This window comes from Zeugodacus cucurbitae, chromosome 2, assembly GCF_028554725.1.
Source record: "Zeugodacus cucurbitae isolate PBARC_wt_2022May chromosome 2, idZeuCucr1.2, whole genome shotgun sequence".
In the NCBI taxonomy this organism is placed as follows: domain Eukaryota; kingdom Metazoa; phylum Arthropoda; class Insecta; order Diptera; family Tephritidae; genus Zeugodacus; species Zeugodacus cucurbitae.
In genome coordinates, this window is record NC_071667.1 from 13,987,077 (window position 1) to 14,013,290 (window position 26,214).

General features: G+C 35.8%; 1 protein-coding gene across 1 annotated transcript; it reads right to left on the reverse strand.

The window, feature by feature from the left end:
• Positions 1-447: 447 nt before the first annotated feature.
• Positions 448-24,799, reverse strand: LOC128919862 (uncharacterized; the record flags this gene model as incomplete). Its single annotated transcript, XM_054225381.1, is given in 7 exon segments — positions 448-2,871; positions 3,891-4,187; positions 4,363-4,689; positions 13,905-14,103; positions 14,182-14,406; positions 23,502-24,106; positions 24,108-24,799. Coding segments are annotated over 7 exon segments (2,532 nt in total), but the record flags the coding sequence as incomplete, so codon positions are not given.
• Between the last annotated feature and the right edge of the window lie 1,415 nt (positions 24,800-26,214).

Sequence of the window (26,214 nt, forward strand, 5' to 3'; positions counted from 1 at the left end):
TAAATTTATGGCGGTTCGAAAATTTTTTTACAAAATACTTTGGCCCCTTACAGTATGGCAACCCCGCGTTACACAGTCCTAACACCATATGTTTTATTTTACGTTTTACATATCCTATAAGATATATCATTGCCAAAGAAAATGAAGAACTTTTTTTTCAAGTGACTTTTTTTCAAGAGAATGCCTTATAAGGAAAAAGCTTATGCTTCACAACCAAAGTTGTCGCGTCCTTGACTGTTTTTATGTTATAATTGGGTATCTTCTTCTGTTTGAGCTCTTATTAAAATCACTCAGCAAATTTTAGTATCACCCAAGCGATAAATAAGTGCAATGTCGGTACAATCATTCTACGAAGTATCGTTTTTTATACATACATATGTATACATACGTATTAGTCAAAGCTATGGATTTATACACTGCTTTTACGTAATTAGTATTCTGACTGAGTTACGAGGAAATTTCTAGCTGTTAACATACACACGTGTTAATTGTTTCGATTACAAATTATGCACACCTTTGTTATGCAATGCATGCGCCTTTCGAAATGCCGACGTGCACATATTGCTATTTAGATTGTTTTTCCCTGTCAATTCCAGTAAGAACATAATTCATTCAACGTCAATTAAGTAGTGCGAGTGTAGCTATTATGCAGCTTTTCACTGCTAATTTAATCAAATGTGTGGCATTTTTTATATTAATAGCTCTTTGGAAGAATAGTAACAGTTGCGCATGCTATTATTGACAATAAAAAATCGTAAATATTTGATATAATTGCACAAGCGTTTTCTTTTGCCTGACTGAATGCGGTCGAATTGTATTTTTTGCCGTGCCTAAAAAGTGTATGTCTCATTCATTAAGTAATTAATTAATTAATTGAATTCATTGCATGTTTATAGAAATTGAATTAGGCTTTGCCTTAATTAAATGGAATTGTTAATACAAAATTTAAAAAAATAAAATAAAACTTTATAGTCTTTTCACACAGGAGATAATTGATCAAATAACCGGCCTCCGTTCGATTAAAACGCTAAGTTCGATTTACCATCCAAAATAAAAATTTCCATTAATTTTTGATTGAATTTCCATCGACTTGAAAATAAAATGCAACTCTGCGTCAAAGACCATATTTGTAATTATGTATACATTCTTTGTCAGTGAGTTGTTGTTCACGGTAGATGTCGCTGCTAAAAATAGCAAACAGCTGATGAAACGTATCAACTTCTTATGAAAGGCAAAAACAAAAATGTATAACAGCTGATCAGTAGCCGACAGTGTGAAGGGCAATAAAAATTCTCAATAAAAATTTGAATTGATCAATTAATTTGGCTGTGTGCAAAGGCTACGTTGAGATATAATTAAGAACGTTTTATCTTAAAATTGTACAATATATATTTTAGTGTGAATTTTATTAAAGGGCGTTCCAAAACTAAGCGAAATTATGCAGATAGTTTAGTCTTTTTTCAGTTCTCTTTCGATAAGTGAAATAAATTTGGCATATAAATCGAAATTTAGTAATTTGGTATCAATTAAGTCGTTAATTGTATTTTGATGGTTGTAATTAATGTTATTATATGCGCAATTAACAATTGTTTGGGCATCAAATATAAAATACATTTTTTCTAGAATTTTTATGACAACGTGAACACTTTTTACAATTTTTTTCAATTAAGGTTTCAGTTCAGTTAGTTGTAAATATTCCGATTTAAATTGCGTAATTAGTACCATATTTAATTGCTTACGTTTGTTATAACAAAGAAACACGTTAGTTAAATTTGCTTTTGCTTCACAATCAGCTGTTGTTTGTTTTGATTTCACTAATGAGAATAACAGTTTAAACGAAACAATGACAACTGTTAATTGCTAATAGAGTAGTCTGTTGATATGCATATGTGAATGCATTCTTGCTAACATATTATGCAGGATTGTGCTGCAAAGCTTCGTATTTTTGTATCTAAATAAAACAAAACCACCTGCTTGGATGTCTAAAAATAATCCTAAATTGCACTGTCTGTAGGTAAATTACAAAAGTTTTTTGTTATTTCTTATATGTAGAAAAGTAGTGGAGTGGGCTTTGCCACTACTGTCTTCCACCACTTCCCTCAGCCTGCTTAGGAAACAAAACTATGTCTTCTTTAGAGCAAACTTCTCTGCTAAAATAAATGCTTTCGAAACACGAACATATTTATTGCTGAAGTTCGCCATAACCTTTGCTTAAGATTTCCGCTCGAATTGACTAACTTTTTCAATTGTCTGCTGCTGGACGCTGGTACTGCATGTGGAAACTTATAATAAACTTCTGTCAATGTACTTTGTCTGTAAAGTATATATGTGTGTATGTATGTTTAGCTACATATATACATGTATGAACTTTATAGCTACATTTAGCGCCATATGGCAACCACATCTGAATAAATATCACGCCATGTGAGCACACTCCATCATTCGTACCTAATATTTACATATGGATATCTATGTACATTCACCAAAGTCCAACACATTCATTCCGTTACTCAAATATTTATATGTAAAGGTAACAATAGTTACTATTTTGCTCGTTTCGTCGTTTCGCCAAATTTCTGCGCTTTGCATAGCATTCGTAAATTTATGCTGTAATTTTCAGTCGGAAAAATAATTGCCATGCTGCCATGTCTATTTGCAGCCGCCAATGCGAATGCAACTCCATTTTAACACTCGTCATCTGTGATGGTGTAGCTGCCACGAAAATCGCTTAACGGCGTCGCATTTGTGGTTGATGGTGTCATCAGAGGTGGACTTTGAAATGAAATGGCCAACGGTAGGGCGGATGGTGCGCACAGACTTAATGCGCCGCGTCCTTCTGTGACGGAACGATAGCGCGATGGCCGACCGGAGCTGTGGTGAGAGAGAAATAGGGGAAGGATAGATGAATAGTGAAATCAGTTTATTGAAATTAAATGTATTCCCTTATATAAAACAAATATGCAATGCATATATAACGGTTTTACAACTGTAAATTCTTTAACAGTTTAATGTAATTTATTCATCTAGTTTAATACATGTTATTTAAAGTTGTGAAAATATGTATTAACCGGCCTCTGCCCGATTTAAAAGCTGATTTAGATCGATTTACCATACAAAATAAAAATCGACATTCATTTTAAATTGAATTTTAATCGACTGAAATGCAACTTTGCGACAAAGACCGCATTTGTAATTATATATACGTTCTTTGTCTGCGAGTTGTTGTTCACGCTACACGACGGTAGATGTCACTGCTGAAAATAGTAATCAGCTGATGAAACTTACCAACTTTTTATGAAAAGTAAAAACAAGAATGTATAACAGCTGATCGGTTATCGAATAGCCGGCAGTGTGAAGGGAAAAATTGGTTTCTCAATCAAGTATTTAACTGATCAATTAATTTGGCTGTGTGAAAATGCTATTAGGCAAAAGGAATGATCATCAGCTGAGTTGCTTAACATCTAGGCTGTTATTCGGTTTAAATTCTGGCCGCAGATCAAAAACTTCCTGTCGACATCATATGATATATTGGGGTTCGAAACCAGAATAGAGAGAAACTGAATAAATATGATTTTGATTGAAAATAGGGGACAAACTAATGGGTGAAATTGTGAACTGAAAAGAGATAAATGAAAGGCAAAACTGAGGTCTGCAACGACGAAGCTTTTTGGTAAGAATTAGCGGAATAAATAAATAAAAAATTTAATAAATCAACTATAGAAACACTGATCCAACTTTAAATGCATTGCAACATAAACTCCCACTGAAATAAACCCAAAAATTCGATAATTTCACGATACAAAATTTGAACTGAATTTCATTTTCCGCGAAATAAGCATTTTTAATTAGAATTTCATTAGTATAAAATCAAAATTGTATTGTTCACTTACCGCTCGCAATTGCATTTTAGTAGCCGTATGAAAGCCGCGCGAAATGTTCGATTGAAAATTGTATAGATAATGGGATTAATGGTTGATGAAACATAACCGAGCCAGAGGCATGTGTCCACAACATGTTCGGGCACTTGACAGGTGGGGCAAACGGCAAAAATGATGTTCAAAATGAAAAACGGTGACCAGCAAAGGACGAAGGTGAAGAAGACTAGACCGAGCACTTTGGTCGCTTTCTGTTCGGTGGCTACTGCATTAGCGGATAAGCTATTGCGTTTATTGCGATTATTCAGGAAGCTACACAACGGCAAAGAGAGAGGGCGAGAGAGCGAGAAAGGGTTAAAACGATAGAATTAGAGCATACAGAATTATATATTGAATTAAGGTCGTGCAATACAATTAGAGGCGCGACGCAAAAGCGCATGCCTATGCGACTAACGCATAGGCGTATGCATGCATGCATGGTGCTCACCACAAATTCAACGCTGGCGTCGTAACATTATTCAGTGAGAATTTAAATGCTTTTAGCTTGTGGCGTCGTGTCTCACGCATTATGAACTCGGGTGTTTGGGTGCTCTGTTCACAAGTGCCGCCGTGCTGCTTCGCTAGCATTGCACTGCCACTGTCATTGTTGTTGGCCGTACTGCCGCTGATGCTGCTAATGACATCCTTTCGTAGACTACTCTCGTTTCCGCCACCGCTGTTGATCAGCGCACCTCCCGCCGTGCCACCGTTGCTAGAATAACCCAATTGCGGTTGTGAAACGCGCACACGCACCGGGCCACGTCGATTGGGATGACTGTAAAGGCATATAAAGAGGATATAAATTAGATTAGGAAATGAATAAGGCTTGTAAATGTATTTATTAAAATTCGTTGAATTGCAAGGCCACTGATTGACGCGATGTTGGTTAGGTGCTTAGTTGGTTGCAAGGCATTTTTCTGTGGCGTAGTTATGCAGTGATCATATTTCCGTTATTATGTTCCCCTTTTTTCACTTTAAAAAACCTTGAATCTACTACCAAGAATTTGCATTTAGAGACTCTTAAAAATAACTCAACTCGGAATCTTGAGTCATTGGATCAGTTGTTCTTATACAGGCGAAATATTTGGGGCAATTATTTGAGAAATGCATATTAGGTTGGCAAATATCTCCCTTCGACTTTTTTGTCTTTTGAATTTCGCGGTTATGTATATAGCGCTGCAGAGCTATCAAATAAATAATGCTAATACAAAAACCACAGCTACAGAGCTCGTATCTGGCTATACTATACACCTTTGAAAGCTTTTGACATAACCTTCAAAACGACGCTATCTTTGATAAGTTTGGATATTGCGTTCAACAGTTATAGACGTGTATATATTCACTAACGCCGAAATTCGCGCTATTTTAAAGTTTTCCTTTGTTAAAGGCAAATCCGCTAGAGAAACGTTCCATGAGATTAACGGTGGTTTGCGGGATGGTATTCTATCACTTCGAACTGCGGAGGAATGGTTTCAACGATTCAGAGCGGGTGAAAACGACGCCATGGAGAAGCCAGCCGGCGGAATACCTGTGACGACTAATACCGATCAAATCATGGAAAACATCGAGTTAGACCGGCATGTGGCATCTCATGGCATCACTCAGGATGGGAGTTAGTCACCAAACCATTTTAAACCATCTGCAGAAGGCTGGATACGCAAAAAAGCTTGATGTTTAGGTGCCGCAAAAAAAACCTTCTAGACCGAATCAATATGCTGCTGAAACGGAACGAACTCGACCCATTTTTGAAGTGGATGGTGACAGGCGACGAAAAATGAATATCAAGTTAAACCGGTCGTGATCGAAGGTCGGTGAATTGTCCCAAACAGTGGCCAAGCGGGGATTGACGGCCAGAAAGGGTTTGCTGTGTGTTTGGTGGGATTGGAAGCGAATCATCCACTATGAGCTGCTCCCATATGGCCAGGCGCTTACCATTTCACCATACCATCTACTGCGAAAAACTGAACCGCTTGAAGCAGGCGATCGACCCGAAGCATCCAGAATTGGCCAACAGGAAGGGTGTAGTGTTCCACCAGGACAACGCCAAACCACACTCGTTGATGACTCGTCAGAAGCTACGGGAGCTCGGTTGGGAGGTTTTATCGCATCAATCATATAGCCCGGACATAGCGCCAAGTGATTACTACCTGTTGCTGTCCGTGGCGAAACATGGTGTAAAGTTGAACTCAAAAAAGGCTTGTGAAAAGTGGCTGTCCGAGTTCTTCGAAAATAAGGAGGGGGGCTTTATTTATTTATACTTCCTGAGCGGATATACTTTCGAGTTCGTTCAGAATTTCGCATTCCAGTGACTTCAAATAACCCTTGGCAACTATGATTGTTCTAAAAATATTTGTTTTGCTAAATTTAGAAAATATTATGAAATATTCAAAAGCATGTCTGCAAACACTTGCTACTTCACAATCTTCTCCAAAAACCGTAAGCACCTAAGTCTAATCAGATTTATTAGTTAGCAACATGCTCTTTCGCACAAGCACCATACTATGTCAGCAACATGCCTTTACTTTACATTTTGCACGGTAGTTTCATATGCAAGTTCTGTTACGCTTTGCTACTCGTTCTACGAACTCATAAACTGAATTCATTTAATGGTTAATTTACAGAGTGTAATTGAATTATTTTGCTCGTGCGAACAGCAGCGTATGTCAACTAATACAATTTTACAAAGATTTAAGTGATATTTTTAGCATGAGTAATTTAGCCGGCAGCATTGAGCGATGAAATTTGAATGTGTTGAAACGAGCACTTACAATTCTACATAAACAAGTGTAGTGTCAGCAATAGCTAAATGAGATTATAAATGTTAATAAATGTATGCATGTGTGGTTTGCTCTGGTCTATGCTGGTATAATGCGCACTTTAGTAAGGTTCGAGTGAGTACCCGCATATGTATACATATATTTCATGTAAAGTGTGCGAGTACGTGTACTTCTCATGGACTTACAGTGCATATGAGTAACATTGCAGAGGTTTTTATGCTAGTTTATATCAGTTTATGAGAGTTAAGATAAAATCTGTTTCTGTAAGTAAGAATGTCTTTTTGAAATTAAAGTTGACATTTTTTAATTGAAGATTTCTTTTAAGACTTTACTTTTCTTGTAGATATAATATAATTCTTTCTTGGTAGATGGCGATGATGAGATTTGATTTTTTTTTTACTGAAAATTAAACGATTGTTAGATAGTAGATCATATCAAATGTGTTGTACAAATATACATATATAATAAATTAATTCAGCTTATAATAGAAATTTGGCATTAAAGTAAAAAATGGTGGCTACAATACTTAAAAGCTGTGAAGTCCTCTCGACTCTGTGGCGCCATATAAAAGTGAAAATAAACCCACAAATACACAAACGACTCATTTAATGCTTTCGTGTTGAAGTTAAAATTAAAAAACAACAAAACTTTCGAGAGAAAAGTGACAAAAAAAATAACAATTATAAGTGATTTAGCAGTTTTTTTGGTTAACACTTGCCGCAGAGGCGAAAGTTTTAACACAAAGGGAAAATGCAAGTAGAACTGAAAGCAAGTAAAATCTCGAAGAAAGGCCACAAGTAGTGAGAGCAAGCAAGACGTCATGTGCAAAGCATAGTCATGAATTGTTTACAAAAATTTATATGAGTTTATTGTAAAGTGCTTGGGAAAGAAAGTGCAAAATACAAGTTCCAAATGGGGGTAGCGCCAATTTCCGAGTTGCAGCAAGTGTACCAGTCGCTCAGCTGGCGCAGATACTTGAACTGGGCAGAAGTGCAAGCACATTTTGTTGTTTTTATAAAATTGTGGCCGAGTTAACTTAAAGTGTTATGAGTGCGGAAGTGTGGCTACCCACAAGCCTTATGTTTCGCCTAATGGTAAAGTGGATGACAGCACTTGGCGATTTACATATTTTGGCAAAATATTAGAAAATATTAGAAAATACTTGAAAATAATTAAAAGAGCAGTGAGGCAATTCAGAGTTGGCGGAAAAGTATTCGGTAGGGTGGAATTGGGTCAGTGGATATTGATGCGTTTAAATAACAAAAATTATATAGGTTGTGAGCAGTCAATTTTATTTAAGACTCCATTATATAAATCATTACCGAAAGTTATATTAATACTCTCGCAACATTTTGCACAGAGTATCATAGTTTTGTTCACCTAACGGTTGTTTGTGTCACCAAGAAATAAAAGAGTTAGATATGGGGTCATATATATATAAATGATCCGGATGACGAGTGGATTTGAAATCTGGATGTCTGTCCGTCCGTCTGTCCGTGCAAGCGATAACTTGAGTAAACATTAAGATATCTTAATGAAACTTGGAACACATATTCCTTAGCACCCTGAGGAGGTTGCTTTCGAAACTGGGCAATATCGGTCCACTTCCACGCCCACAAAATGCCGGAAACTGAAAACCTATACAGTGTCATAACTAAGCCATAAATAAAGTTATTAAAATAAAATTTGGAACACATGATCGGGTTTTTTGTATTTATCTCGCAAATAAATAAAGCTATATAAACCAAACTTTCTGCAATCGTTTCTGCAGTCCAAAAATGAAAGAAATCAAAAGATAATAACCACGCCCACCTCCCATACAAGGTTAGGTTGACAAGTAAGGAAGGGCTAAGTTCGGGTGTAAACGAACATTTTATACTCTCGCAATTTATTGATGCAATTTTATAAAGTTAACACAATTCGACCCATATATTGGGTATAAAGTTCAATAGAATAACGAAAATCATCATAAATAGTATAGTATAATAGGGGACTGAGGCAATTCCTAAACGGATTGCACTAGTTTTCACCACTAAGATACAATGTATCGAAGACTATACTCTCACTTAATTTAACATTACTTATAATTAGGTATATGGGATCTGGGGGAAGTTATGACCCGATTTTTACCATTTCAGGTACAGAGAGAAACTGTTATAAGAAAAAAATTCAGAGGGAACGAATTACATTAAAATATCTGAGGGATTTACCTAAGTATATTTTCGGGGAAAAATTACCCTTAGGCACTGAGTTCTTCATGTTCGATATCAGGGGCCTTGAAAAGTCATGGTTCGATTTTGACAATTTTTTCACAAGTGATGCAACAGATCATATACAGTGTTTGTGTAAAGTTTTATTTCGCTATCTTCTTTGGTTCCTAATGTATATATTATAAAGTGAAGGAATAAGATGAAATTCAAAAATGAGTTTTATGGGAAGTTGTCGTGGTTCGGTTACACCCGAACTTAGCCCTTCCTTACTTGTTTTAATTATTGTTATAATACAGTGGAACTTCTCCAACTCGAATCACTAGGAGAGAAAATTCAAGTTATAGAATTTTCATTAAAACATAAATTTTTCAAAAAGCTGGAAAATATAGATTTATACTCAGTTTTATTTATTTACATCGCATAGAGTTTTATGAACATACGTCTGTATCCCATTCCTTTGTTACATGATTTATGAAATCAATAAGTTTAATATCATATTTTTTGTTCGCCTCCATACGATATAGAGAAACTCTTTTAAAATTATACGTCGACGTACTCTGGTCGAAAAGTTCGATTTATGGAAGGAAATTTGTATGGAATTTGCCTTCTATTGCCACTTCAAGAGTTCTAGTTATGGCGAACTTCGAGTTATAGAGGTTCGAGTTATGGAAGGAAATTTCTACGAAAAAATTAATTATTATAGAAAATTGGTTTCAAAACGCTATTGCTAACTCAAAAGTTCAAGTTATGGAGATCTTCGAGTTACAGAAGTTCCAATGTATTTTGTAAAAGTAAATATATTTATATATTTGTATGAAGGTTTCATGCTGACAAATCGAACAAACAACTGGTATAAATAATATAAACTGCCACAATCAAACACAGCAAGTGTTTGTACCTTTGGAAGCGCAATCAACTCGATTATTTGGTTGTTACCTTCCATGACATATATTTAGACAAATCAGTAAAGAAATGGTGAATCGAACAGTTTGGATTGATGAAATTTAAACAAACTTTGATAAGTATATTGACTCTTGGCATATTTCAAACACTCTGAAAATTCTATAGCTAAAGTGAACGCGAATGCATTGCGTATGCGATAAATTGACATATTCAACAAACTGAATCTATTGAATTTGAAGTAGCGAGTAAAAACTGAAATCTAATGGCTTGAAATTTAAGGCAGTAGTCTGCTTTAGAAGCCGAAAAAAACGTTTTATGATTAAAAAATATAGAATTTTTTCAGATTAGTGAGTTAACCCACTTTTAGTAATTTTCAACCTAACCTTTGTATGGGAGGTGGGCGTGGTTATTATCCGATTTCAACTATTTTCATGGTGTGTGGTGGGGTACGTAAGAGAATCGACTGCAGAAAGTTTGGTTTATATAGCTTCATTGGTTTGCGAGATATATACAAATAACCGATTTGGGGCGGGGCCACGCCCACTTCCCCAAAAAAATTACATCAAAATATGCCCCTTCCTAGTGCGATCCTTTATTCCAAATTATACTGTTATAACTTTATTTATGGCGTAGGTATGACACTTTATGTGTTTTTGGTTTTCGCCATTTTGTGGGCGTGGCAGTGGACCGATTTAGCTCATTTTTGAAAGCAACCCTCTCATGGTTCCAAGGAACATGTGTTCCAAGTTTCATTAAGATATCTCAATTTTTACTCAAGTTATCGCTTGTACGGACGGACGGACAGATGGACAGATGGACAGACGGACAGACGGACGGACAGACATCTGGATTTCAACTCCACTCGTCATCCTGATCATTTATATATATATAACCCCATATCTAACTCTTTTATTTCTTGGTGACACAAACAACCGTTATGTGAACAAAACTATAATACCCTGTGCAACAGGTTGCGAGAGTATAAAAATTGACTTTAAGTTGCAAAACAAGTAGTTTAAATAATACTTTTTTAGTTCAAACAAAGATAATTATCTTTAATACTGTAGTGCTGAACACAAAGACGACGACATGACACGACGTAGCGACGGCTGATCACAAATGTCGCTTTGAAGCCAGCGTCTTGAACATTTTGAAGACGGCAGCGACATATCAAAAAGCAATTTCATTGTTGCCGTACTAACATCTATCACTTCAATAAAATTTACATATTTAGTTTAAAGTGAAATTATTTACGTAAAAAATGTAAAAATGGTCGATTTATTTGTTTTAAATAATCGATTGTTATTATAAATGATAAATCAAAGCTATTTTACGTTTCTGCTGGCAAAATAACGTCATACTTGTGAGAACTTTGAATAATTTTACATTTCACAGGTTAGTGGCAGCTCTACAGCGGCCATTGTCGTCGGCAAAATTAGAAACATTTCTAATTTGGCGACAGCGAAGACTTCAACCCTTTTATGGTGAAGTCGTGCTGTTGCCAAAAAATCTGTGCCCATAAGAACGCGTGTATTTTAATATTTGACAGATATCGCTCGTCGCTTGTCGTCTTCTATGTGTTCAGCACATGAAGCTAGATCACTTTGGTTTTTTTTCGATCGGACATATATTCTTTTTGCTGTCGCCGGCACCGTTTTCTAACACTTGTGAAAATGAAAACTCGATAAAACGCGCTTTAAAGTTTTCGGTCCAAAAAAATACATATATAAAATGCTCGACGCTCGGCCACTAAAACTGCTCTAGCTTCGAAAATATGTCGAATTGGCCTCTGGAATTTTAAAGACATATTCTTGGATAGTTTTGGAATAGATTTAAAACAAAACAAAAAAATCGATTTTTTGAAGCCTTTTGTTGTGTTTTTGTTTTGTTTATTCTGAGTAATCCTTGTTGTATACCGATATCTACCACAACGGGTCATTTGACCCGGAGAGAATTTTTCTGTTTTATGAGATTATCGAGTCATATTTGTAGTCAGCAAGTTGCACATTCTTCTAAAGACTGTTGCGTAAAGTAGTTCAACGAAAATAGCTCAAAATAATTTCAAGAAAATATCAAATTTTAGATTGAAAATAGCTTTTTAGTGTAATAAAAAGTGGCAAAAATTGAAAGTCTTGATAAGTACCTAACTTATATTTTATTTTGATAGCTATAGGAATACAGATAATTTTTTATCCAGAAAAATGTCGAACAAACAAGACAGTACAAGTTCTTAGAAGACATAAATAATATTGGCGAAGAGTTTTCAGAAATTAGTGAAGATAAATTTTCTGATAATGAAGATATATTGGTTGCAAATAAATATGAGTTTGATTCTACAGATACTGACGATGAAGAGGAAAATATTGTGAATGTATGTAGTGGCCGAAAAAGAATAAGATTACTCTCAAGTTCGGAAGAAAGTGAAGTAGAAATAAAGAACAAAATGTTACAATTGATGGATCTGTTTGGGAAGAAATAAAAATAGGTGGCACACCTGCAGTTGGCCTCTCCAAGGCTGGCATATATGCCTGGATTTTGTACAAGCAAACGACAGGAGAAAATATCTCGAGACAAGGTTTTTACTCAAGCTATCAGAAGAACTTGGCGCCGATTTTCGAGAAGCCCGTGAACAACCAAAAAAGAAAAAAATACGAAAGGATCCTAGTCTAGGTCTAGGATGCCTAAGTCTACTACCGATACTTATAAACGTATGAGATGTCAAATAGGATACTGTAAAGAAAATAAAACCAACAAAATCTAAATGTAAAAAATATGTTTGCGGAAAATGTACAAATGTACACTTATATGTAAAAAATGCGATGAACTTATGAATTAAAAATTTGTATTTTTTGCTTTTGTAATAGAAATGCTCAACATACTATTTTGTTTAATCATAATAAATTTAATTTGTATTTTTATTTCCTTCCTAACATCCATATTTCAAACATTCAAGCATGAAACATACAGTCGGGTCATTTGACCCGCTATGGTAGAAATAGGTATATATTAAGTCTTGGTATGATTAGTGTTAAATCTGACATGTTGCTTAGTAATGTTTTTAGTTGGAAAACCAAGGTGCTTCAGAGTAAATCTGGAAAAGACATATAGCGATTTCAAAGCACCATTGAGTCAATTACTTTTTTTTTTTTTAAGACTAAAGTTCAAGCTGTTTTACTATATACCATAACAGACGTTGGCGTGTAAACATGCATATGGATATCCTCTAAATGCACAGTTAGCTCACCACAAACACATCCACACACACATATATAGGATTTAACTCCTTTGTAGTGTAAAGAGATTTAGCTGGAAAATTACAACAAGCCAAAGCATACGATTACAATAAAAAATGGTGATTGCATGCAACTGCTTGCTGTTATAACGGTACAAGTACAGATGCACACATATAAATATATACATGTGTTTGCATGTACACCTTATACAAGCGTTTTATAACTGTTCCTGTTGCGTTTGTTGCATTGTTGTTTAAGTACTTGCAGCTGCTTCTACGTTTATTTATAAGACCAATCTTCTGTTGGACTTCAAACGAATAATCAATGTCTCAAATTCTTTCTACTAAAATATGAAAAGCACAGTTGGTTTTAACATTTTTTGGAGAGATTATGTAAAGAATATACATATAAGGCATCAAATTATCAAATTAAGAAAATATTCGAAGGAAAGGCCGACCCGCTTTAACATGTAGAAGAATTTTGTACGTCGAAATATCTAAGGAAGAAACCATAAAAACGCTGCGAAACTCGACAAAGTTTCGGATTGATTTCGGACAAAAACTCTGTGGAAATATTTATTAACATGAAATTATGTTTACAATGACGAGCTGCCAACAACTATTATGGCAGAAATTTGATAATGAAAATACTAAATTTCTGCTTGGAAAGTTTTAGCGCTACACTCGAATAATATTGCAGATTTATTTCTCAATTTAAGCGTTTCTAAAATATATTTGAAATTGTAGGAATAGTTCAGCATATGATTCGACGTCTGAAGATTTAGAGAACCAAAAGAAGTTAACTTAAGACAAACGTCTTTAATTAGAGCTAATTTATCCTTTTAAAAACGCATAGAGTTGTACTTACCGTCGAAAGAGTTCACTTTCTGGATGCTCAATTGCAAAGCGAGCTTTCTTCCGGAGTAGCGGTATAGTCAGAGTATATGATGTTAGCATTATTAGCATAGGAATGTAGAACGCCACAAGCGAGCCGAATACGAAGAAAGCGCGATTATTTATGACGCAAATATTAGGAGCCGGCATGATATTATGCTTGTTGACGAGGCCTACAGGAATAGAATAATAAGAGAAAAGGTATTTAATGAAAAATCGAAAATTGGAACCACATGCTTTCCAATGCTTACCCAAAACTGTTATCGAGCTGGATACTATCATTGCCATAACCCACACAATGGCGATCTTTATGCCAGCCAAACGCTTAGTCGAACGATGCAGCGTTCCCAACGGATTTCGTATGCCCAAATATCGTCCCAGACTGATGAAACACATATGCAAAATACTTGACGAGCAAGCCAACACATCGCATGTCACATAAATATTACACCAAACGAAGCCCAATGGCCAGTAACCTTGAAAGCAAACAATAAAAGAGAGGGAAATATTATGTTAAATACTCAGCATTACTTATTATTAAAGAACAAAAACAAGAGATATTTCGTCTTGTCCTCGTTCACCACCAGACCCATACGCTTCGCTTCCTTCGGGTGTTTTTATGTGGTGGGTCCCAAACCCTACGCACAACCGCGTAAGCGGGTTTCGCCTTCTCACTTTAGCTCGCCTCCAAACGAATGTCTGTTGGCTACCCAGAGGATACTTGGTCTAAGACCGGAAGTCGTGAGCTGTTTGAGCTTTCCTCACTCCATCCTCCGTCGCCTGACACTTCCACCATAAATCGGCTATATCTTCAAGAGTTTTGGAAAATTTCACTTGAAATTTTAAGGGAACATTCTTGAATAGTTATAGGTACGAATTAAATGAAATTGTTTGAAACCGAGAATGGGGGTTCCTAATTTAAGGACAGCTTAAGTAAATAACGATCTATTGACCCTACGTCTTTTCTTAAACACATATTGTCCCGATTTCCTATCGACTAGAGCCTCTAAAGAACCTCAAACCGAACCGAAACTTCGATTGCATAAAGTCTAAGGAATTCTCTTAAATTCAAAAAAGTCTTTCTTAGGTGTGTCATTTTTGAAAGACAATTCTGGATCAATCTTGACCGATTCTGGATAATGTTACTAATTATCTGTCTTCCCTGAAAAAAATGTTGTGAATTAGATTAGAATTCAGGTTTGTCATTAATAAGCGAGCTTTCAACTTTAAATAGAAGAATGAAAGCTTTATGAAATCTAGAAAGACTTTCTCAGTCTTTCTCACAAATAAATGTAGCTTCTGGCATTGAAATGCAACAAAATCCAAACAGTTCTGAATTCCGCTTCTCGCTCGACCACTGCTCCGAAGAGTATAACTATAAAATAGCGGATTTTGCGGGAGGTGAAAAGGTCAAACGCTATCGAAGCGTCAGCCATCGAGTTGAACGTCAGCAATTAATCTACATCATAAACTTTCGTAACGGTTAAATCACACTTAAGTCGGTCGAATGTGTATACGTAACGTGTATCTGTGTGAAATAAGATTCTTGTGTAAAAAAAAGAGGGTAAACGCATTCCGAAAAGGATTAATGTATGACTTTTGCTCAATGCGAGAAAGCGGTTTCGTATTTCGCAAGCGCATGTGTTACTTTACATGCTGTTATTGTAGGTGCTGTTGGCGAATACATTAAAAGGCTAAAATATTTCGCCGTAAATGGTTAGATTTTACGCATAGCAGCTGAAAGGGCAAATAAAACAAGCACATTCGTCTTTGTTTTACTACTAAAACCCTATGTGCTATGTGCTATGTGAGAGTGTAGGGTGTTAGAGCTGAGTTGCGTTTGCAAAATTGGTTTTAGGGTGTGTGTGTGTGTGTGCGCGGTGTACATGGCAACACATGTTTTGCGTATAAACATTTCATTGTACAAATGAAATCAGGTTGTTAAATTCCTATAACATCATTCTTTTACATGTTCGGTCGTCTGACTACGATACTTTCACCAGCGCTTGAGATTCTTCACAAACATATGCGTAGAACATGAATATTGTATGTTAGTATATGTTGCTTAAATACCGCAACATTACCGCAGTCAATATCGATGGGTTATTTAAATAAGGAATAAAGGTAGGAAATTAATTTGGAAAATGGAATTGGCAAAATGTATAACTTTCATTTCATTATTATTTTTAACTAGATACTGTTGCCAAATAAGATGTAATGCCAATTCTGCTTCGACCACATAGTCTATAGTCCGCAAAGGAACTTCGCAGATGTATTGAAAGAGTTGAAATTTTCAGGGGTGAGTTGAGATCAAAGTTACTATGTAGAAAATTTACTTTACGGCTTAAGCTTAGGTTTCCATATAACAGAGGTTATCAAGAATGATGCATCCTCAATCTATCTAGATAAGTTAAAATGACTTATAAGGTTAGGTTAGGTATTCCGGTAGACCAGCAAGCCACACATATGTAGACCAGTTTTGGTCCTTTGCGATACCAGATGGAGTGCCGTTACGTATTTAACGATGACTAGTCATCCTTTAGGATGCCTGCGCTTTACGCGGATTTCAAAAGGTTATGTGGTTTCACTAACGAAATCTCTTCCAGATTATCGTACTGTCAAGCTCCCAAACGCTGAAGCTGTCGTCTTGATAATGCTGGACAGGCACATAAGCGATGCTCCGATGTTTCTTTGGTACAGTGCGAAAATATTTTGTCACAATCAGATTGGCTTAAGGTCAAAATATATGTCTTTATATACATATGCGCACGTGAGATTAATCGAATGCTTAATTAGAAAAGCCGGTTCAGATTAGCAACAAGTCTGCGTTTGTTGTTCCAGATTCCAGATTGGCGTGCAAGATTAATGAATTTTCACAAGAAATATATATCAAAGCCCATACCCAGTCAGCTGCAGCTAAAAAAAAATTGATGTATTATATATGTACTCATAAAAATATCACACACAAAAGTAATGTAATTTCCCCTGCGGATATACAAATGCATATATAGCTATTTTTGCAATATTTACAAGCTTTAACGCTCACGTGCATACATATGTAGTATAGCGGATACTTGTACACTTATGCCACACAGAAGTAGCTTAGTTAGCACTTAAGTGTGTACTCGTAAATTTTATTAAATGACAACTCGACGGCGAAAGTATGTGTGTGTTGGTCAGTAAATAATTACTGGGTCCCGAAAAGCGCATAAATTATGTGCTTCACGAAAGGTGGTGTGAAATAGAACGTTAACATAGAACGGGTATATGGAGACTGGCATTGAAAAAAAGCTCATGGTCTTCAACTAATTATTTCTTTGGAAAATATGATGTTTCCTTGGGATCTACAAAAATTATGAGCAAACTATAGTAGATATTTAATGGGTGATCTATCAAGGTGTTTTTTCATGATGTATGTGTTTATTGGTATAAATTTTCGAGTGATTTTTATAGCTTTCACTTTTTTCTTCTTTTCTTATCGCTTTTTTTTGCTTTTTGTCTACTCTACCAAACTGTTTTTGTGATTTGTGTCCAATTCGTGTTGGTCTGTTAAATTTTATCTTCATATGTCTCATTTGCTTGTCTGTTGGACCGAAAAATCACACTGCATGAGCTTCAGAGCAAGAGATGATTTGAATGTAAACGATTTCTTTTTAGTGCGGGCTATAAATTTTGCAGTAGAATAGTAATAAAATTATATTGGCTTAAAACTAAATAATAAATATTCATTTTAAATGTGTGGTATGCATAAATTATCCTAGACATACATATGTCACAGGAAAAGGAAACTAATTTGTGTAAGATTTGAGCAGTTGAGAGACTATGTTGTATACATATATTGCCTAAGAGAGCAAGTATATATAGTGGAACTTCTTTAACTCGAATCACCATAATCAACAAAAAAACTTCGAGTTAGAGAGACTTCGAGATATTAAAATTTTAATTAAGACATGCCTTTTTCAAAAAGGTGTAAAATATAGATTTTTATTTATTTACTTCGCAAAAAGAAAACACATGTATTTTGTAATTTTGTTTGTTGCAGATTGCAATTGTTTGCCTCTTGACGTCTGTATCTCATACCCTTGTTACACGATTTATGAAGTCTATAAGTATAATATTATTTATCTTTTTCAGCTCTATACGAATATAGTGGCTCCTTTAAAATTGTTCTTTGATAGTAAAATTTTAAATTTTGTATTAAGCCCTGGTCGAAAAGTTCGATTTACGGATGGAAATTTGTATGAAATTTTACTTCTATTGCCACTTCAAGAGTTGGAGTTAGGGAGAACTTCGAGTTATAGAAGTTCGAGTTATGGAAGTTCCACTGTATATATATATTGATGTTTCAATACAGAGAAAAATTTCTTATGCATAAAGACGAAAACGTTATAACCGGTAAATTTTAAAATTATTGATATACATTATTGTAGATCTTGATTAAGAGTATTGGCATAGGCCGGTATCGGCCACAAAATTCAGCAGCGGCATCGGGTATATTTGGCCGATTCTTCCTAGTTCTTTTGAATTACACTTACATAATTTTTTTTTACTTTTTTGATTTCTTAAGAGCCTAAAATATACAGTCTTCTGATTCATATCTGCCTCAACCAATCATTCCTCACGATGATAATATTAGGTTGGGAAACATCTGACTTCCGCCTTTTTATCGTTTCAATTTCACGGTAGTATAAAGCGCTAGAGAGCTCTTTTAGATATTGCGTTCAAAAGTTATAGACGTGTAAACATGGAGTTCACAAACGTTGAAATTCGCGCTATTTTAAAGTTTTTTAAAGCAGGCCATCGACCAGAAGCGTCCGGAATTTGCCAACAGGAAGGGTGTAGTGTTCCACCAGGACAACGACAGAACACACACTTCGTTGATGACTCGTCAGAAACTACGCGAGCTCGGATGGGAGGTTTTATCGCATCCACCATATAGCCCGGACATAGCGAATACGTTCCCGTACCCATTCCTGTCCATGGTGATGTAATGTTGAACGCAAAAGAAGCTTGTGAAAAGTGGCTGTCCGTCTAGATGGAAACAGATTATGGGACGAAACGGCGTATATTTGAACTAAATCCAATCACTGTAAACTTTCTAGAAAGCATTGAATAAAGAGCAAAAACGCTGAATGAAGATATTTTTTGCCAATCTAATATTAAGTCTAGTATAAAGAACTTCATTATATTTGTATAAAATTTATCATTATATTATTTAGAATGATCCGATTTTGTAGATAATTTCATAATGTTAATATTATAGAAATTCTGGTTGCTATTGGCAAAAAACTGGGAGGGTATATTTTTAAAAGTTTCCTTGAGACAAATTTTCATAATCAACATCATTCTCCATAGTCAGGAACAGGTAATAACACAGGCCAACATTCAATTTGCTTATTTGAATTTATCAACTGATTCTAGTTAATTTTTTTTCATGATATAGCTTTTTTATACCCTCCACTTATGACCTCCAATTAAGACCGTCTGTCAGTTTTTTACAATAATATTATACAAACAAAATTCCCGTTAATCAGCTAGCAACTACAAAAAATAATATTTTCGGAAACTGCTTGTACCGAATTTTATATACCATCCAGTAAATGAGTCCCAAAAAAGCTTTCTTTCTGTCCTTAAAGGAAAAAAGCTATATTGATGACGTAGCAACTTGTTTTGAGAAAAGGCGAATAACTTATTTTTACTATCTCTATATGTTATAAAAATAAGTTATTTACCAAGGAGCCTTTGTACCGATCAAAGTGGTTTCTGTATTGACATATCTTCTGGTCCTCCTGCAAAAAGGGAAATTCCTACGCCACTGACCATCTAGAGGGAAAACTGTCAGCGCCGGAACTAGGCTCGAATGCAGAAGGCTAATCACCTGCTCATCTTAAGCCCTCTGGTTCATTACCGAAACCGATTAGGTTCTATGTTCCATCTATTAAATATGGGAAAATATATATGTACATTAGACCGGACTTAATTTCTTTTTTTTTGCAAAAAGAGTGTACCGACCCCGCAAATTTTTCCTTTTTATGTCAATAACGAAATTCCAAAATCTTAAACTGATTGCCCTAGGTTAAGGCGTGGCACATGCCCACTAAAGTGGCTAAAACCGGTTTATATGGACTTTTCAAGAGACAAGGCACGAAAATATAAGTAAAATGTTTCATAGATGTCTTTAGTATATTATTATATTGAAATTAACTTACGTTTATTGATTAATATTCTTTATAATCATTTAAACTTAAGCGCAAAGGTCTGATTGATAAATGCTACCGTATTTTTTCCTATACTCAGTTACTGTTTGCATAAAAGTTTTAAAACATAAGCCTTTAAAAAAATCGCAAAAAGGCAACTCTGTAAACTTATATTTAAATCGTAAAATAAAATATTGGCAACAACGGAGGAAAGTCAACATCTGGTCAATACCGTTAGTTTTGAGCCACGTGGCAATTAAAAGTGTGTAAAAAGTGAAGTGTATTTATTTTGAGCTTTGAATCAGAGTAACATTATTGCTTTAAAGAGAATTGATATTGATTGTATTTATAAAATGGACACAAGAGCTATTGAAAAAATTTATTTATTAGAATATGACGAAAGCCAAATTGTTGGATCTAAGCTGCCTTCCAATGGGCAAGTTTTGAAAGTGTTGTTTTGTAACATGCGTAAAGTGAAATTGGATCTCCGTTCAAGTGCGTATCTGGTTATCAAAGAGGCCTTTCTCTTTCTTTGGAATAAAGCCCGTATTCCAGTGCGCCAAATTGATAGAAGTGTTCAAAAAGTTGAAGCTTTATATAAAGAATGGAAAAATCTGCAAAAAACTTGCAAACGCAGCACACCACTTCAAAAAATGCGAGAAGATCAGTTTATTAAAAATATGAATAACTTATTTGACATTGCGCACGGAAATGCGTTAGATTTAATTAAAATAGAAGAAGATAAAGAGTTTTTGAAGAATCAACGTAAAGAAGGTAGACCTGGTGCAATGGTGGGATGCGATCGTTCATTATTTGAAAAAGAAAAGCGAAGAAATACTCGTATTGAGAAAGAGGTAATCCGAAAAGGAAAGCAGGATGAAGAACAATTCCAAGTATTCCTAACAGCGAATGATTTGAGTGACAATACTGAAGAACTAATTGATGTATACGATGACAATACTGATGATAATACTGATCAAACTGCTAACTGTAGCTTTCAACAAAAAAACAGAAAACGAGGAATGAAACATTTTATCACTTCAAAGCTTGTTGCGACCTTAGACAAGTGCAAAGTCAGTGATAGGGACGCAGTACGTATTCTGATAGCTGCGGCTGAAGCATTGGAACATGATATCAGTACATTGGTAATCAGCAAGACATCGATTCGGCTTTGTCGTAAACAAATTCGTTCGGAAACTGCTGCAAAACTGATGACGGATTTTAAAAACAGCAATATAAATCAAATTACGGTACATTGGGATGGGAAAATTTTACCGTCAATCACAGGAAACGCAAAAGTGGACAGATTACCAGTTGTGATAACAACAGATGGCATTGAACATCTACTTGGAGTACCTGCCCTGTCAGCTGGTACTGGCAAAGAACAGACTTACGCCATACTCGAACTATTAAAGGAATGGAATCTAACAGAAAAGGTATTTAAAAGTAATTTCTTATAATAGTAAATATTAACAACATTCTTTACAAACAAGGGAGAAGCTTTATGTTTTGATACAAATACAGGTAGATTACAAGGTACTTGCATTTTATTAGAACAACACCTCAATAGAGAATTGTTATATCTCCCTTGCCGTCATCACATATATGAGCTCTTGCTGAAAAGTGCTTTCGCGAAATATGATTTAAAATTAAGTGGTCCATCATTAGATATTTTCCAGCGTTTTAAAAAAAATTGGCCCAAAATCAATCAGCAAAAATTTGCAAGTGGAATGGTGGATAAAAAAATAAATCTTGCGCTAAACAAAGCTGAACAAGACCAATTAGCTCAATTTGCTCATAACTATATCACTAAACAACATCCCAGGGCAGACTACAAGGAGTTATTGGAATTGAGCCTTATATTTCTTGGTCGAAACACAGAGCCTGTAAGGTTTAAATCACCTGTAGCGATTCATCATGCCCGATGGATGGCTAAAGCGATATATACAATAAAGATTTTTCTTTTCCGCCACCAATTCTTAATGTCGTCAGATGAGGCAAACGCTATATAAGATATTAGTGTGTCCATTTTGAAAATTTATTTGAGACCGTGGATTGAAGCGTCAATTGCCGCGAAAGCACCTTTAAATTATTTAAATTTTATACCAAAAAAATGTGCCACGTTTCGTCGTTTTTCTATGTTTTTTCACCCCAAACATTACTTAGTTTTCCCACTTTTACTTTCGTTTTTTGCTTTTAAGCATATTGATTATAGTAACATAAATAAAAGATAAACTGTTTGTTAAAGATTTTGATGAACAGCTTTGGTTGGTTTTAAGTAATTTCGCTTAAAGCTTTAATGCTTGCATTCTTACTGAAATGCTCCATTATTTGTTGTCTTTAACATTAAATTTATCTCAATAGTTGCGAAATAAAAGCTCAAAGTTGTACATTTTCATAGCGGAATTGAGTGTGCGTAAACGCCACTGCTGAGCCTTACCTCGATTTAAGTTTTTTTTTGTCATATAGTCAGGGATTTGTATTGTATTGTATGAAAATAAAAAATCAAAGTAGAAAAATAAAATGCTTTTGGCTAGTCAGAAACAAAAGAAATAAACGGAATTGGCAGACACTGGTGGGAAAAGAGTGCTGTTGGCAGTTCTGTAAGTTAAGGTTAATTTGAAAATGTCCATTGAAGTTTTTACTCGAATTTATTGAGGTGCATATGAACAAAAACAGACTTACGAGTATACATGACTATACATACATATGTATGATGCAAAGCGACAATCAGAGTTTTCAGCTTCAGAGTTTTTAATTACAATAACAGGAGTATATATGTACGTGATTGGTGTAGGAACCGTTTAGCCGGTTATAGCCGAATCGATGAGAGCGCGCCAATCCTCTCTTTCCTTTGCAGTTCGGCGCCAGTTGGAGATCCCAAGTTTTACCAGGTCGCTTTCCACCTGGTCTCTCCAACGGAGCGGAGGCCTTCCCCTTCCTCGGCTTCCTCCGGCGGGTACTGCATCGAACACTTTCAGGACAGGAGTATGCGCCTTTTTCATTTGAGAGAGTTGCACTTTCATTTGTGACGCCTGATAGAGGGGCCTTTTCAACAACTTGTTTTTGGATATCAGTGAAACCAAAAACTTGACCAGATGAAAGATAGCTGTGGATCGCAAATAATAGCGAAAATTCGGGATGACAGGCAAAAGGAGGGAGAGTTTTAACAAAACCTTTGACAATTTGAAAAGAGTTTCTGCACAGATTGCTGTAATAGTAAGCGCTAGTAAGACTCAGTAGCTGATATCATGGCAGCTAATATGAATAATCTGCTAATTAGTGAAGGGCAACATTAATGAATAACGAGAATCAAATCACGAACCCGAAAAAATTATTAAAATTTTTTTATTTATTATACTAAAACTACTTACCCAAAAATGCCGGTATCGCACCCAACGGCATCACAAACAAGCTGACCAACAAATCGGCTATTGCCAGCGAGAAAAGGAAATAGTTGGTGACATTTTGTAATTTCTTATCGCGTACCACCGCCAAACAGACTAGCATATTGCCAAGACCACCGGCGAATATGAAGAATATGACACAAAGAAATATCCACTTATAATCATGTTGGCGCGTTAGCTTATTACCCCATGAATAGTCATTGCTGAGTTTACGTGGACCCCACAGCGACGATAGTGATGTGCTGCCACTGTCGCTGGTTGTGCTGTCACCGATGCTGCTGCTGATATCACTAACCGGCGCGGACGCATTGTCAGCGTTGAGCTCATCAAAGGCATTCCACGACCAGAACGCATCATCATAAGCGCCCGCCAACCAACTGTAGTTCGCTTGCATTGCTGTTGAATTGACCAACTGAGCGCCGAGTTGTGGCAACAAATCACTGGCATTCCATCTACTACGGTTGCTGTTAATAAAATGCTGCCAAGCGTTATTCAGTGGATTACCACCGATTCCAGCGCTGGCGCTTAAGCTATCAGTCAAATTATGTTGCAACAAACCGTCTAATACAGCGGTGGTCGGCGTTGCTTGTTGGGGGTGTTGGGGAGAGTGAGGCGGTTAGGTCCTCGTATTGTATGCGCAGGTAACAAATGAAATCATCTACTATGGACGCATTGCCGCGGCCATTGTTTGCAACAAAATTTACATTTTCTGTTGTGGCTGCCGTGGCAACATCTGCGTCCGTTAATCGTATACCGTTATCGAAAATGCCATTCGCTGCCGTCGACTCATCACAGTATAGTAACTGTCTTTGTACTACTTTACATTGTGCATTTGCTGTGGTAATATTACTACTATCAACTAAACGACTAATATGCTGATCACCCTGTAATGGTTGTTGCTGCGCTAGTGCCAAATTAAAATTGGCCACTGGTTGCCGCAGCTGTTGCACTACTACTTCGGTATTTATTGCGCAATTGACTGCGTCCGCGCTGACACTGTCGGACAAGGACTCCTCGGCCATTGTCGCCGCAAATCCTTCACCAAGGTCATTCTCCGCCACCGCATTAGCCCCTGCCGTCGTGTACTTCGGAATTGGTTGACATTTGTAGCGTGCTCTCTGTACTGCCGCATCGAATTGCTCCAGCATATAGCGGTAGGACTGATTGAGCGCTGATGCCGCTGTTGTTGTTGCGTCGGTGTTGTTAGCTTCATTTGTGGTGTCTCGGTGTGAAGTGTGACTAAATAGGTCTTCATTGCACAGAAATTACTGTCTTATAAATTAAGTCTGCAAAAAAAATAATGAAATTAAAAATATAATATAATTGGTGTAATTAAAATCATTATAAGAAACTATAATATGTACTATATATATATGCATATAAATATATGTATAATATATTCCTAGATATACTCAAAAAATTAGTATTCTACTAGTTTCTATCTAGAGGTCTATAGCATAATTTTATTATTATGAACTAGCACATTCTGAAGTTGAAATATGATCATAAAGTACCCTCAATATTGGTAAAAAAACCATTTCGGGCTTATATGTATGTTCTAATTGTTTCCGATTTTAAAAATTTATAACAATCAGCTACAGAAAAGCATGAAGTGTTGTGTTGAAAACTAAATATTATTTCAATATTTTTATGCCAAAAAAAATCACAAAACGCATATTTTGATTAGCCATACACGTGTTTTAGTTATGACAGAAATATATGATTTAAATGGCTACGGATGAGTAAAAACACACCTTCCAGGAAATGAAATGTATGAACTTAAACTTAAACAAGTAATGAAGGTTGTAACCGAACATTTTATACTCTAGCAATTTATTTATTTAATTTGATTAATATAACACAAAATTTTACTCACATATTCGGCATATAAGTTAGCAACAATAACATTTCAAAAGACACGCGCATCCGTTCTACTCGCAAAAGTGCTGACGATACGTCTAGCGCAGTGTGGCGTGATTCTCTGGAAATCCAGCGGAACGTGGGAACCGACGCCAGCAGAACTGCAAGCGCATTAAGTTACGATAAGAATTATAAAATTTGTTAAGTTTAGAGTTAAGCGAGCGGTTGAACAATAAAGGTCATAAGACCAGAAAAATCATAACTTTTTTACTTTCGACAAGTAAATCCATAACTGGCGCCCGAGCTAAAATAAACTCCTACGTCGTGAGGGAAAACAAAAGGCGTTAAGAATCCTTCTTCGGAGAACGTGGAGTGATAATAAAAACAACTGTGCTAGTGTGAGATCAGGCCCCTTAGTAGCAGAGCAAAAAGGACGCGTTGGACGCAAGCCAACTCATCAGCACCTATCAACATTAACAACCAACAATATCAAGAGGCAAAGGATGAAAGCCGTTATTGTATTGTAAGTTAAGTGATAATTATTAATTAAGAACATTAAGTGAAACCCAGATTGTGAAATTTTTTTTACCAAACTAAAATTGAAATAAAACCTTTAAGCATTAATTTGTAAGTGCAAAAACTGAAACGTTGTTGAAGTAGAAAAGAAACCGATACGTAAAGAGTAGTGGACAGTGAGAAAAAATATTAAACGAATTCTTTAACAGACACAACAAAATAAACAATGTCGAACCCAAATAATCTGGTTCGTCCACCAGTAATCAGGGCGAATGATCCTGCAGGAAATTCAGGATCAGCTAAC